This window comes from Homalodisca vitripennis, chromosome 5 (assembly GCF_021130785.1).
Source record: "Homalodisca vitripennis isolate AUS2020 chromosome 5, UT_GWSS_2.1, whole genome shotgun sequence".
Classification (NCBI taxonomy): Eukaryota; Metazoa; Arthropoda; class Insecta; order Hemiptera; family Cicadellidae; genus Homalodisca; species Homalodisca vitripennis.
The window spans coordinates 137,439,926-137,454,755 of NC_060211.1; the positions used below are offsets into that span (position 1 = coordinate 137,439,926).

At 33.4% G+C, this 14,830-nt stretch overlaps 1 protein-coding gene across 1 annotated transcript in view; it reads left to right on the forward strand.

Moving 5' to 3' along the window:
• The first annotated feature begins 11,367 nt into the window (after positions 1-11,367).
• The window catches only part of LOC124362927 (sodium-coupled monocarboxylate transporter 1-like), a 40,012-nt gene continuing 36,549 nt past the window's right edge, over positions 11,368-14,830 (forward strand). Inside the window, exon 1 of the mRNA XM_046817822.1 lies at positions 11,368-11,820. Within this exon, the coding sequence (XP_046673778.1) occupies positions 11,802-11,820 (19 nt within the window). The 5' untranslated portion in view covers positions 11,368-11,801. The remainder of the gene's footprint in view (positions 11,821-14,830) is intronic.

A 14,830-nucleotide genomic window follows, 5' to 3' on the forward strand; every position in this document is an offset into this window, starting at 1 on the left:
TTATGGATCCTTGTATGCATTGTTTAACCTTGTTATTTGATTTATTCTAGTTTTAACGATATAATTATTTAGCGATATAAAAGAAATACAACATATGAAATTTATGGATCCTATAAAAGTTGCTATTTAATAAATTGTAGTTTATTATAGTACAGTTGTTACATTGGAAAATCTGAGAAACGTGTCTTAATATTTTTAAATTAACCTTTTATCAAGAAGTTAACCTAAAATTAATTAAAAAATATTAACGGGTCCTCCTGTATTTACCTCATGAAATCTAAATGTTAAAGTTAGGTCAGAAATTATTTCTTTTACTATGGATTGTAAATAAAATAGCCATAGTTAGATCATCTAATTATAAATGTTCGCATATGAAACGGATAAAGGTAACAATATGTTTGGAAATATTCTGCTAGTTTTATCTTAATGGTTGATGGTTGTATTCTTCCTATATTATAGAAATCTTCCCTGGCGTAGCATTTAATAATAATACAAATGAGCCTCACTACGTGTCTGTACTAAGTGATATTGACAAGTCGTATTGAAAAGGTATAGTTACTGCGTCTATTACAGTCAAAGTGATAAACTATTATAAGATAACTGTTTATTAGGGTGCAGTGAAATACTTTGTCACTTGAAAATATAATACCTTAAACATGCTGTCTATGTGTAGTATTTACAAGAAAACAACAAAAGATTTAATTTTAGTTAATGTTTCGAAATTCCCCGAGGTGCTGAAAAAATTACAGTTCTTCTTCAAATGTCATAAAATATTAGGCGTCATAAAATAAAAAAAAGTATTTTAATTTATAATTAAATGCTTAAAATGTCTTTACAAAGTCCTGAAAATATGTACTTAAGTATTTTATTTATAACCCAAACTCATTTTTATAATAATATAACATTTTAGTACATAATTTTTCTTTCAATTAGGTACTTTAATAAATACATGCATTTAATGTGGTTAAAAGTACACAACTTTTCTATTTATTGATATATATATATATATATATTATATATATATATATATATATATATATATATATATATATATATATATATACACTTAATTATCTATGATTCTGCCTGTATTGTTAGTTATCAAACAGCTCATACAACATGTTATAACTAAAATTAAACAGGGTTAATTAGGGTGGGCCAAGAGTGGGCTAGAAGTCAATGCAATTTTGAACACAGCCTGTGTAGGTTTTATCAAACCAGTTTCTTATTGAGATATTTGATTGAAAGCTATCACAATGGGCAATTCAATACGAGAAATATGGTAAGCTGTCCTATATTTGGTTTAATACAACAGTTAAAAAAAGACCTTCCAGCTTGTAAAGAGGTATGATAAGCTATTTGTAGGAAAAGTATATACTCAAACCAAATAACGGGTGCAAAAGGATGTATGGGTCTTGACTTATCAGATATAGTATATAGTCTTATTGAAACGTAATGAAAATAAATCATCCCTTTCAACTTATTTCATTCAAGGATACTTCAACTAATTTTAGTATATTGATAGAAATGCAGATAGATGAAATGTTTTAACTCGAAAGATTCAAAGAGGGTTTTGAATCATTATTTGACATTAATTGCTGTAAATGTGGCAGGTTCAATTAAAATAATGTGAAGTAACATATGCGATACCCAAAGAAAAATAAGAGTTTTTATGGACGTGGAATAATTTGGAAAATATAATAGATCAAATTTATAAAAAGAATATAGAAACAGAAAATGAAAAAAGAGGTGTTAAAGTAGAAACAGAATTTTCGTATTATGTAACTATTAAAGCTACCTCTTCAATATCAAACTGAATCTGGGTGATTTTACGACACCGATTTGTTCCTGATGAGCAAATATTACCTTCTTCTGAACAAATACCAAAGAACTTGTTAAAAAACAATTGAATTGTTGGCTCATTTTCCATACTTTGGCTATAGCCTGTGATCACACAGGGGTAATCGGCTACCGTCATAACTTCTGCCGTTCTCTAGGACATTCCTTTTATTTGGAGAAAACTTAGTTTTTAATGATTAAGTTGCGTCATGAAAAGATCCAAGATGCGTATTAATTTTAATAAAATCATGTGGAATCATTAATTGTGCTTTATTTTAAATGAAAGGAACTATTAAACATTTTTAAATAAGAAAAAGATATTAAATGCTGCAGAGAAATCAGTTCACAGTCCACTTACAGTCTTATTGCATACCATAGCTTGCAATATAAATAAAACCAGATGTAGTGGTTTATCTTTGTCGTTTAATCTGCAATTCAGAAAAAAACCATTAACATTGGATATCGCATTTCGAAGTTCTAAAATGAGCACAATATCGATTTTAACTTTCTCTCTATGTTTTTTTATATATTCCTCGCAATGTATTAACTATCACGCCATTTACTAACTCATTTGGATAGTGCCACAACAGGACCAATAGGGGAAATCCTGGAAATTTGTTAAAGGACTTTCCAGTAAACCGATCTTAGTGAATTTAAAACAATCAAATAAACAAACCTTCAAATAGCAAACAAAGCAGTGATATAACATTTCTTTATGCTATAATATTGGCAATTGTAAAAAGTGAATGACTTGAGAATGTAATCCTTAGATATTCAGGTAATTAAAAAAAATTAATCTAGCTTAAAACAGGTAATGTAATCTTTGTTAATTTAAACCTATTTATTTTGTATCATTCAGTGAGACTTACGTTTTCGTGAGAGTTACATATTACGATTTTTCCGTTCGTAGCTATAATTTTCAAATGTGTTACGAAAAAACATTGAGCTTTTGTACCTAATAGTAATATAATAATATACCCTAAATTAAAACATAAAATCATGAAAGCACAGGGTGAAGATTTAACTAAAGCGTAACGTTGTTGTTTACTAGAATTTTCAATTTTGATTTAAAATTTGATTAAGAGGTTTTTTAAATTTAGCCTCTGGGTTAGTAGCATTGTTGTGAGTTAGGCTTTCAGCAGTGTTTAGTTTTCTGAGAATGTTAGCGATTGGGATATGACTCATTTTATTATCTAATGAACCACTATCTGATCTGTGGAATCAAAAGATTCTTGCGGCAGGTTGGTAAATGAAGATGTTGCTAAGTTGATCAAGGTGGTCGAGAAACAGGCTATTATGTATTCTTATTGTGGAGCCGCTCTCTGCGCGTCAAATAAACCCAGTAGTACCAGGAGACAACCCCGTTGAGAACACAGCACTTAAAAGGCTAATAAATGTGGAATGTGAATCAGTATGTCGTAGTTCGGAGTGCATCTCGCAGAGCGCTCTGTAACTAGCTCACGCACACTCTTCCAGGCCATTGCTCATACAGTCTTCCAACAGTCAAACGAGATATTGAATTTAGAATGTGTCATAATTAATATTTATATACATTTAGGTTTTCCTATATAAGATGAAATATTGTTACAGTACGTGTATTTTCTAAGTTATTCTACATATATATTTTGTGGTATTATTTAGGAAAAAAGTAAATACTAATTTAACAAAAGTAGATGTACTGATAGTCTGATATCCATTATCAAACTTATTTTTGTTCTTAAAAGCAAAACTTTTAGGATTTGTTTTATTTATTGCCTAGATATAGTGTACAATCGTATATTGATTGTACAGGATATACTTATGTATAATATCAATTTTACACATTTGTCGAGATTTGATCTTCATACAAGTTTTATAAAATACGTATTTTGATGTAGTAATCACTTCCAGGTTCAGGAAACCTCAAAGAAACTACGTTATGCAAACTCTTATTACTCTGAATGTTATACTAAAAAAAATCGTCAAATTGTAACTTGTCTTGTTATGAAATTTTTAGATGATGATGTGGCTTAGTTATAAGAAAGATATTGCTAGAAAGCTCAATTTGGACAACTCCTTTACTTGATACGATTATTAATATATATTTTGAGGACCTTTTAATGAGTTTATGTTTTTATTGTCATATTTGATTTGTTATATTTTATTTTTTATTGTCATACAAAAGAAATAGAGTAGGCATTGTGATGTATGGCTTTTATTGCCTATAATTATATTTCTCTGTTAGGACGTGCATGAATAATACGAAGAGGAATACTTTCAATGTTTAGAAGCAATACCATCAATATTTACGAGCACGATGAATGCAATCCGAAGTAACATCCTACTAAAGTATAAAACTACATTTAAAAAAAGTCGGATTAAAAAATTAATAGGGAAAAAAACTAGCCTAGTAAAGAATTACTAGGAATAAGGACTTCCAAAATCTACAGTAAGCTGCCCGAATTAGGTTGGCATTCTAATTATAGATGACATAAATGTATCTCGGATACGAACAGTGATTAAATAATTCAAACATTCAATAGCGGTTTGTGGTGGTAAAAGTATTATTGTTAACAATGTTAGTCGGTCACAGACGCAGATGAGTCAGTCGTGTAAAGCAATTAACAATGCCAAATAAAATCAGTTTTCTGTTTCTCTGTAATAAAAATTGGTTTTAATTTGTGTTTTGTAGAACTTCTATTACAATTGAATTTAAATAACATATAAAATGGGAAGAGTTTATAAAACAATAATGGGCATTACTTAGCTGTAATTAAATATGATTTATTATTTACGTTATTTACGTTAAGAAAATAAAAAACAAAAACTGGATTTCAATCCTTTAGTGAATTAATATCTATTTAAAATAACCCGTTAAGAATATAGGCTGGTTATTTTATGAGGACAATGAGCATAATCATATACTGGATGAATCAGAAATATAGTAAAAATTTCAAGACGTGATTGCAGAGTTAAATATAAGAAAAAATGTCCGTTTCATCAGCCTTTCCACATTTCATGCACAGGGTTTCCTGAACACAAATGCTTATTCTGTTCAGATGGCTTCTGAATATCCAATGTCCTGTAATAAAACCAGTCATCTCACGAATATCCATTCTACTCATTCTAAGGGCATCTGCTGCAATGTTCTTTAATGGTTCATTAATCAATCACCTTCATTGGACGTTCCCATAAGTTCCTTTCCGAACGTTTTTGGTGTTTATAAAACACCCATTTAAAAACCTATGGAAATACTAAACTGTAGGAAACTGCACAATTTGGTTCAGGACCAATAAAATTGCACTTTGCTACTAAGTTAACACAACTATCTGTCCTCACATTAACTGTGATTCCTCTGTGCCCAGGCATCAACCCGGCACATAATTAAATTAGAATAACTATATTGATTTTCGTCAGTGATTTCATAGCCATATGGTATTCCCATACTGTCTTTGAGATACTGTCATGGTTAGAAAACGTCTGCAGTGCAGCACTGCCTGTCCAAGTTAATGAAGATGGTTTAGCCATTATAGCGTTTTCCACAATAATTCTCATACATTTAGTGAGGGCAGTAGCTTCAATCTGAAAAAAAGTCGCAAGTTTTTCTAGGCTTAAGCTAGAACAGCAAACTAACGCCCCAGTACGCTTTAGTCTGTACTAGTATTCGACTCACCCGTGTTCCAGGTCATAGCCTGCTTAATGTACGCAGGCTCTTAATTAGACCATTCAATTCTTTTAAAAATGTCGACCTGAAATTTTTTTTCCCAGTCCGTAAATCTTTGACATTCTGTGTGACATCATCTCTAAAATTTACAATTTCAGAATGGCAGATATTACTGGGTGCTTGCTAGCATAATGATAATGCCAGCTTCCATTTCACTGCAGTCTGTAGTCAGCAATCATATCCTCTTCGACGAAATTTATGTCAAGAGAGGTTTAGCACTACCTTCATAGCAGCGGTTGGTCTGCCTTTTATGGCGCCTATTGTCCCCAGGCAAGCTAACCGTTGAACCCTTGACAGGCATTTAGCGGCAGTCACCTGTCAAACCTTAGGCCATCATATTATTTAAACATACGAGTACACCATCATCGGTCTTACGGCCCTGGTGTATAATTAATGTGAAATGCTGGGTCTAAGCCCCCATGTGCATCCTACCCCAAGTATCACCATCATCAATGCAGTATGAGATTGGCTAATTATATATTTCATATGACTATTCCAGGCGAGTTTATTATCCAGTTACTCCTAGATAATTGACCTCCATGCCTATCTGTATCCGATTACCACAAAGAACTGGCATTGTTATTTCCAGCTTCCTCTTACTGATAAATGGTATTATGACGGTTTTTGAAGGATTGCCTAAGAGTCCTCCTTCCCCACCCCATCGCTTCACAATAGGAAGTGCCATCTGCATTATTTACAAGAACGTGACAATATAATTATCTATAATTAGAATTACAAGAATGTCTCCCTAGCCCTGAGCATACATACCCTGCTTATTCACAGTCCAGAGTAGGTCGTCTACAACTATTCTCCACAGGCTGTGTGAGAATACACTAACTTGTGGACATCCTCGCTGCATTTTGAACTCTCTCTTAACCTCACATAAGGTTGCCTGTACCCTTCTGCTACTGATCAAACTGTGTATCCATTTATCAACTGTTTGCTCACTGCCCTTGGATGTAAGCTTAGCCACTGTTAAGTGGGTAATTGTATTATTAATAATACATTGTAATAGTATCCCTTCTATATCCGGGGATACTACTAATCCTGTTCCCTTTTGTGCAACAGGTTGCTCAGTTTTACCAACTAAACAATGCAGGGCTGTTTTATAAGATTTTCTTTATGATAGACATGGTTTGAATGTAGGGGGCGATTCATAGAAACTGTGTCCCTTAGATGCCTATCCGGAACCTTCTCCATAGACTTAAAGAATAAGGATGTTAAGCTTATAGGTCTATAAGTTTTTGCAACATCACAGGAGCATCTGGCTTCATGATAAAAAAACTCTAGAAGTCTTCCTAGATGGTATGAGCCTGTTACTAGGCTCGTTTTAAATAGTCGCAGGAGCAGAGATAACACACTTTATTGCAGGATAGCAGAGAAAATTTAATCAGTACCTGGCTATTTAAGTGGTTTAAAAGACTTTAGGGGCCCATTTTATCCATGAAGAGTTGAAAAAGATCTTCGCATAGTTCCAGTCCTCCTTCGACGAGCTCTCTGTAGGTTCTCACCAGCTTTCACTGGAAACTTTTTCGAGGTTTGAAAGTACTTAGGAAGTATATGTTTGGTAAACATTAAAGGTTTTCTCAGGATCCTTCGTGGTAGTCCTATCTTCACTAAGTTTGGTACCTACTACATTGATGGAGTTTCAAGCTAGGACTTCTTGAATTTTTGCACAGCCAGGTACCTTATCAATACTCTGACAGAATTCTCTTCATGAGTTTCTCTTAGCTCTCTCCCCTCTTTTTTATACTCTGTTACAGCAACGGTGTACCTTTCCCAGTTCCTTGAAAGTTTGCTCTTGTTGTTTGTTTCTCGAAGGTTTATCTTTAAGGTTTCCAGCCCTTGGTTCCATAAACACGCTTTCTTCCTTGAGTTATTTCCTGTTTCAGGGAAAACTATGGTACGAGTATTTTATGACATAATGCAATAAGATAGCCATATAATCGACCCTTTGTCTTTGATACCCAGATTTCCTGTCAAGATTGCTTCTTAGCATTAAATTAAAAGCTACCCAAATGGCTTTCTTTGGCTTTCTGTACAATTCATTTATTTTGTTCGACCTCATGCTAAAAGAGATTTTGCTATGAACTGAAACAGATACTTCATCTAGCACACTCCGGTCTAACTTTAGTAGCAAGAGTTCCTAGCCAGAGTTATATCTTAGATCTCTTATGTCACCCCTACAATCCTCTTCCTATTCTTATCTCTTCTTTGTACGATTTTTGGTTTATAGTCTTGGTTTAGGGTAACTACATTAATTCCGTTATAGGAAATAGCCAGTATCTACCAGATTGGTGATGTTGCTGCGTTTATAAGCAGTGTGGTGGATACGTGCATCACAGCCGAAAATCAAGTGACTTTTACTAAGGATTATGACCTTCACAATCCGCCTCATCTCTGATTGTAGCGTTGGTTCTGGAGATTCGTATGGGAGGTCCAAATACTGCCGCAACTAGCATTCTGACGTTGTTATTATCTGTCTGCAGTGCACTTCTGTTACAGCTATGTCGCTGGATTACATTTGTGCCATTTTTAGTGATTTATTTTGTTGCAGACATATATACATATTATAGGACTATTACTGCCAGCATAATATTTCAACTTACCTTTAACGTTACACATTCCCATTACTCGGCTGCTGACGGTTCTGATGGTTCTTGAATTAGGAATACTTTTGTCCACAGTCAGGATCTTCTGGCATATCGTTTCCATAGCTTTTCTGCTTGCAGCTTGAAGGTGATCATATCACTGTCCAAGACTGGACACGTTGCTAGAGCCTTCGGGTTTTTCAGGGAATCTTCGCCAATGTGTAGAACCAAGAATTCGTTGTTGGTGCTTTGTGTCCCCAATCCATTGGTCTGTTTCAAGGTCGTTTCGGTTTTTGAGAGCTTCAAAAAGCTCTTGTCTACTGTCTACACCTCAATGTCCTTTGTTATAAAAGTTGACACCTTGGAGATCTTTGCAAGGCTTTTGGCTGGGCCGATTTTCTACTGAACCCCTTCAAAAGGGCTCAACTACTGAGTATGTTTTCCTAGGCAATCTTTAGTTTATGCGTTGACGCAACAAGCCACTGTTACATCACCTTCACCATGACGGCAGGGCTATTCTAACGTTTCTAACTTTAAACGCACGTTACCCTGCACTTTATTTAAGTTTTTGGCTTCTTGCATTGTTAGTTTGGCCTATGGATGTTCCAGCCAGACAATGGCCAACTTCTCAATAGAAATCTTTGTGGCATATGTTTCGGGTGTATTCTTGGTAACACCTCCATCATGCTTGTGGTTCGTTCCCTAAGTATCAGAGGATCTTGCTAGCCTCAACAAGGGTTTGCCACCCTCTACCTGCTTTGACTGGAGAGGCTGGTTCAGAGCTGGCCTTCCATTCTTCATGGGGGGGGGGGGGGGGGCATGACTTTGATATTAGTAACCTAATTCTACCTCATAGATCTTGATAGTAGGCAGCCCCTACCCCCTAACCTACTCATCCTGAATATCCTGTCACTTCGGAAGCAGCGCTAAGGTTCTTATAGGACTAAGAGCAATTTTTAAGCTTCTTGTCCTAAGAGAACAAAGAAATGCAAAAACGTTGTTCAAATATATAATTAGTTTTCAAAAAATCGTACGAAGAGAGGAAAATATTAGTTTTAACGCTTGTGCCTTATAATGTTTCGTTTCCTTTACATTGAAACATTTCCTAAAATACTGTAAAAAGATATTTTGCTTTCCCGTAGGGGGCATCTTATGTGGATTTTCATTTTCAGTTCAATACGCGTCTTGTCTATATATGGCTCTACTTATCCATACCCCCATATCTCTTAATGGGTACAGGGAAAGAAACATGATTCTCTGAACAGTTTTATCATTTAGTGCTATAAGAAATCAGCAACACTAAGTTTCGATATTTGCAATCTTATCTCTTCCTAAGTCTTTAGCAGTTAGTGCAAGGTTTTGTGCCCACCTGTATTCTATAATGTGTTTCAACAATTATTGCTTTATGTTTATTAAGTGAATGCTATACAAAATAGTATACACGGAGTTGACAAATATTATTTTTATTGTGATTCCTGTCTTATGCGTATTATAAAGCTCTAATAAATTGTTCATTGTAACATAGATTGTAGTTCATGTGTGATTATCTGCCTGAGGAAGAGATCAGATTGCATCAGGATTGTTATTCCCGTGACACTTACTACATGCTTAAGAAGTTGCATGTATAAGATATCCAAGTATCAAATAAATTAATAAATACAAACTATGGTTGAAGAAAATCCGTGATAATTTTATCATTTACTTTCAAAATTCACGAGAGAGAATGTACTAAAACTTGTATTTACAAAATGTGCTTGTAATATGCAAGTATACTGTAATATACTCGTACAATTCTAGTAAAAGAAAAATCAAGGTTGTATTTCTGTGAAATATTTTTAAGTTTTCTAGGTATAAAGAAGTAATATAATATTTTCCCCCGCTATTGGATTAACTTTTCTTCTTGTAAATTTTATTTCTTTATCTTTGATTATTGGGTGTTCAATGTCAGTTTCCAATATTTCAGTATTCTTCTTGCTATTCGATGGCTTTATTTTGTAATTTGGTGATATATATTGCTATTAAGAATGTTTTTTAATTTGTTTTTTTTTAATGTTACTGGTTGTTTGGATCATAAACATGTTAAACAGTCTAACAATTTTAAAGCTAATGTACTATCACCCTTAAAAAAATGAAAGTTTAGAAATATTGTTATAGTAATTACATTAGTCACTTATAATAATACTTGCATTACTTGTGTTTGCTTTTGTACTAACATTTCGAAATTTAGGAAAGTACTGCTACCATAATTGAATCTGAAACATGAAATGTGACAACATGTGAATATATAATACTGATATTTGGAATGGTAAATATTATTCTTGTAGAGTTAGTATTGCGTCCGTTTTATTCTTATGTTAAAATTTGCTTATTTACTATATTTACATTTAAAACCTATTAGATAAAGACAATTTTAATGTGTGTATTTACTAAAAAAGCTATTCAAAGAAAGTTTTCCACATATTCATCAAAAGTGTTGAGTTTTAAATTTTTATACGGGTTACTTTGAGTTTAATTTAAGATTTAAGGCAGATGTTACAAAGATATTTGTGTAATGTACACCTTTCGAACCCTTAGATATGGAAGTTCTTCAACTTTTAACTACTTTTAACTCGTATAAAATATTATGGGATCGCTAATGTCATATATTTAATCTATTAACGCCTGCAGTGTAGCGTGCGGACATTAGAAAGGCCTGTAACTACGGTATAATATTAGTCTTGGCACCAGATGTTTATATATATATATATATATATATATATATATATATATATGAGAAGTGTTAATGACTTACTTAAATTAATTATCATATCGAGTTACTGAAACTAGTATGCATACAGTTGACCATGCTAAGTTAACTGTTGATTTAACTCCGGGTATTTATACGGAATATTTCATTAATGGTACCTCCAGACTCATATCTCTGAAATGTTAGAGTAATAAGCTTAAGTAACTTACAAGCATATGAGGTAAATATTTTCTCTCTGAAGGATTGAGATATCCTCTAAAGTATTCAAATTCAACTGTTATAGTGTGTGTTACACTTGAGTGACTCATGCTCATTAGGCCTCGACTTCAATTAACCAAGTGAGCTTAACATTTTTGTCACAGAGGTAAAATGAAAAACTAAAGTAATTAGCGTAATCAGCAATGGAATAATCACATACTGAAGCAATTAACGGGCAAGGCTATATGTCAAACCGTAAGCTTGCGATATTTAGCACATTGTCAGGAGGTTATCGTCTACACACTGGTAAGAGATCGTCTTCCCTATAGCGTGGCTTACTGGGATGTTATGCAAAGTTTGAGGATACAGTGTCATGCATTCATAAATCGATGTCAGTGGTCTTAAACAACCGTTGTAAACAGAAGAAACTAGAGAATAACGAAATGTTATCATAGCGTTTTCTAGAGTACACTATAACAGTGTTATATTTAACTAATTATTAACAACCTAAGTGTTCAAGGATATATTAGTCTGTACTGGGGACATATTTATCTCTGTTTTCTTGCAAAACTAAAATCTATAGTTCATTTTATTATTGAGATATTCTGGAGAGACATAAACAGACAATGATACACAATAAATATGTTTATATCCCACGGCAGACAACAAGTTGAGGGACTGACCAGCAGAAGTGACTACATCTTATAACGAGCTGTGAATATATATGTATAACTATTCAAAAAGTAAGTTTTGCTAATTATTAAATTATATTTTATGTTTTAAAATAATTTGAGACACTAAATTCTTTAGCAAAAGTTTTATGTTTTTTTTAATTATATAAATATTATATATATGTACATCATACGTATACAGAATGGTAAAAAAGTCCCGGAACGGTTTAATATATTTTTTACCAATATAGATAAAGTAATGAGACTTGGTATATAAATAATAGCCATAAATGTCTAGTTTTTTAAGGTATTAAAACTTTTTTATCCCTTATGGGGGACGGCCCACGAGGAGTCAGACAAAATTCTTAAATAGCAGCATAGGTCGAGTTTTATATCAAATTAAAGGTCTTAGTTAGTAGAACACATTGCCGCAAACCAGACCTTCAAAGGTTCACTCTAACTGAAATGGCGGCGTTTTAAAGTTATTCGTCATTTATCCAAATAAGTCATTCTCTTACATTAAGATAACATTAATTTAATAATTAGAATTGAAAATTTAGTACTTACAGTTATAGAAAGTGTTCAAAATGTTGTCCAAGTTTCTCTTGGCAATTGCCCAATCTGTGGTAGAAGCCTTCAATAACTTTTTGAATCATCTCAGGAGGTATTTGATGAGTTTCCTCTGTTATGCGGTGAATTAGTTCTTCTGTGTTGGCAGGCTTAGTTAAAAAACCTTTGTTTTAAATAACCCCATAAAAAGAAATCAAGAGGATTTAGATCAGGTGATCTAGGTGGCCACTCTATTGCTCCCCTACGTCCTATCCAACGATTGCGAAACTCTCTGTCAAGCAGCGCTCGTACTTGTAAAGCATAATGAGGTGGTGCACCATCCTGTTGAAATCATACTGTGTTATAACTTCGACCCAACACAGCACGTAAAGCCGGTATAATGGTTTCTCTCAACATCAATTCATATGTCACCCCATTCAAATTTCCATTGATTATGAAAGGTCCAACAATATGATTGCCAACAATCCCAGCCCACACGTTAACTTTTTCAGGTTTCTGGGTATGGCTTTGCCTCATCCAGTGAGGATTGTCGTCGCTCCAATAATGACAGTTATGCCTACTTACATCGCCATGAAGTGTAAAGGTAGCTTCGTCTGAAAATACAACTTTTGCTAAGAAATTTCGATCTTGTACATATCTATTCATCATTGTCTCACAAAATTCCACTCTTCTGTATAAATCGTCTTCCGAAAGCTCCTGGACCAATCTGACCTTATACGGATAATAGTGGTTTTGTTTTAAAACGTTTAACACTGAAACATGGCTTATTCCGTGATTAGTTGCTGCAGTTCTTGTTGATGTGTGTGGCTCTTCGATGAAACTTTGTAATACTTGTATGGATGTATTTTCGTCAGTAGCAGATAAAGGTCTACCACTTCTTGGACGGTCTTTAACATTGCCGGTATCTAGAAATCGTTGGACTGTTCTACAGACGGTAGACTTTGATATTGGTGGCCGGTCCGGAAATGTGTCATTAAATAAATGCACAACTTCGTCATATGATCGTACACGGTCACCATACCCCCTCATCATAAGCAGGTTTATTCTCTCAGTCTCAGTCAGAGACATCCCTATCACAAGATTCACAACTAGTCACTGTTAACAATTAAATTAAACCCAATCTACACTTTAGAAATCTTAACTTAAGATCGACTTTGTAACAGCTCATGAGGAAAATTAAGTTTCCTGTCTAAACGCATTCTACCCTCAGAATGATAAGATATACACAGTTAATGACTCTGCAGTTGGACTTTCAACAGGAATGTCAAAAAAAACTTTCACTGAATAGAAAGGATGTAAACACTAATGAGTTTTCAAGACCAATACACTATCCCGGAAATCCCATTGTTGCAATGAATGTTGCCAACACAGAAGAACTAATTCATCGCATCACAGATAAATGACGAATAACTTTAAAACGCCGCCATTTTAGTTAGAGTGAACCTTTTGAGGTCCGGTTTGCGGCAATGTGTTCTACTAACTAAGACCTTTAATTTGATATAAAACTCGACCTATGCTGCTATTTCAGAATTTTGTCTGACTCCTCGTGGGCCGTCCCCCATAAGGGATAAAAAAGTTTTAATACCTTAAAAACTAGACATTTATGGCTATTATTGATATACCAAGTCTCATTACTTTATCTATATTGGTAAAAAATATATTAAACCGTTCCGGGACTTTTTTACCATTCTGTATATGAATTATATACATAATTTAATTTCTATGTTTATTGAAATTAAATTTGGCTATTGCCAGTTATACAAATTTAATTAATATAAATTATACTAATTTATATTTATATTTATACTTTTAATTATACTTTATAATAATTATAAAGATGTACAAAAATATTAATTAGTTTTTGATAATATCCTTAAAACATTGTTAATTTCTTGGATTGGTGATTTTTATGGACTATGTGAGATTTAAAAAGATTTAATTGTTATGTCTTTACTTGTAATGCAGAGACATAATTAATTATCCATTCCACAAACACGTTTTCCCATTCCATTTGCACAGACAGATGAGTACAATTAAAAAATGATCACCAACAGATTTTATTAGTACTACATTCACTTATAGGCCAAATAAATGTAATTAATATGGAATAAATAAAAATACGCTCAGCTGGTCAATATATTAAGCACATTTCACCTATGAATGCGTTTAAAACCATTGCTATTAAATTTCTCATAAAAATTGGGCTTCAAACGTTTTGTTTACATACGATTCTAACAAAAACCATTAACAAGTTAGTCGATTTCAGAATAATGCTGTCGGCTGTGAACAAATACTAAGACTGTTATGTAATACTTTTCCGAAGGTATTCGCACAGAAGCAACATCCGGCTGGGATGAGTAAACCGGAAATGTAAATGTTGACAATCCCGTGCGACCCGGGTATGTGAGTAAGGTTACTGTTCATGTTGTCTGCATGTATTGTTTTCAACTAAACTTTAAAAACTAAATTTTCTTTATCTTGCCCAACCTACGGATTAAACATTAAATATAAT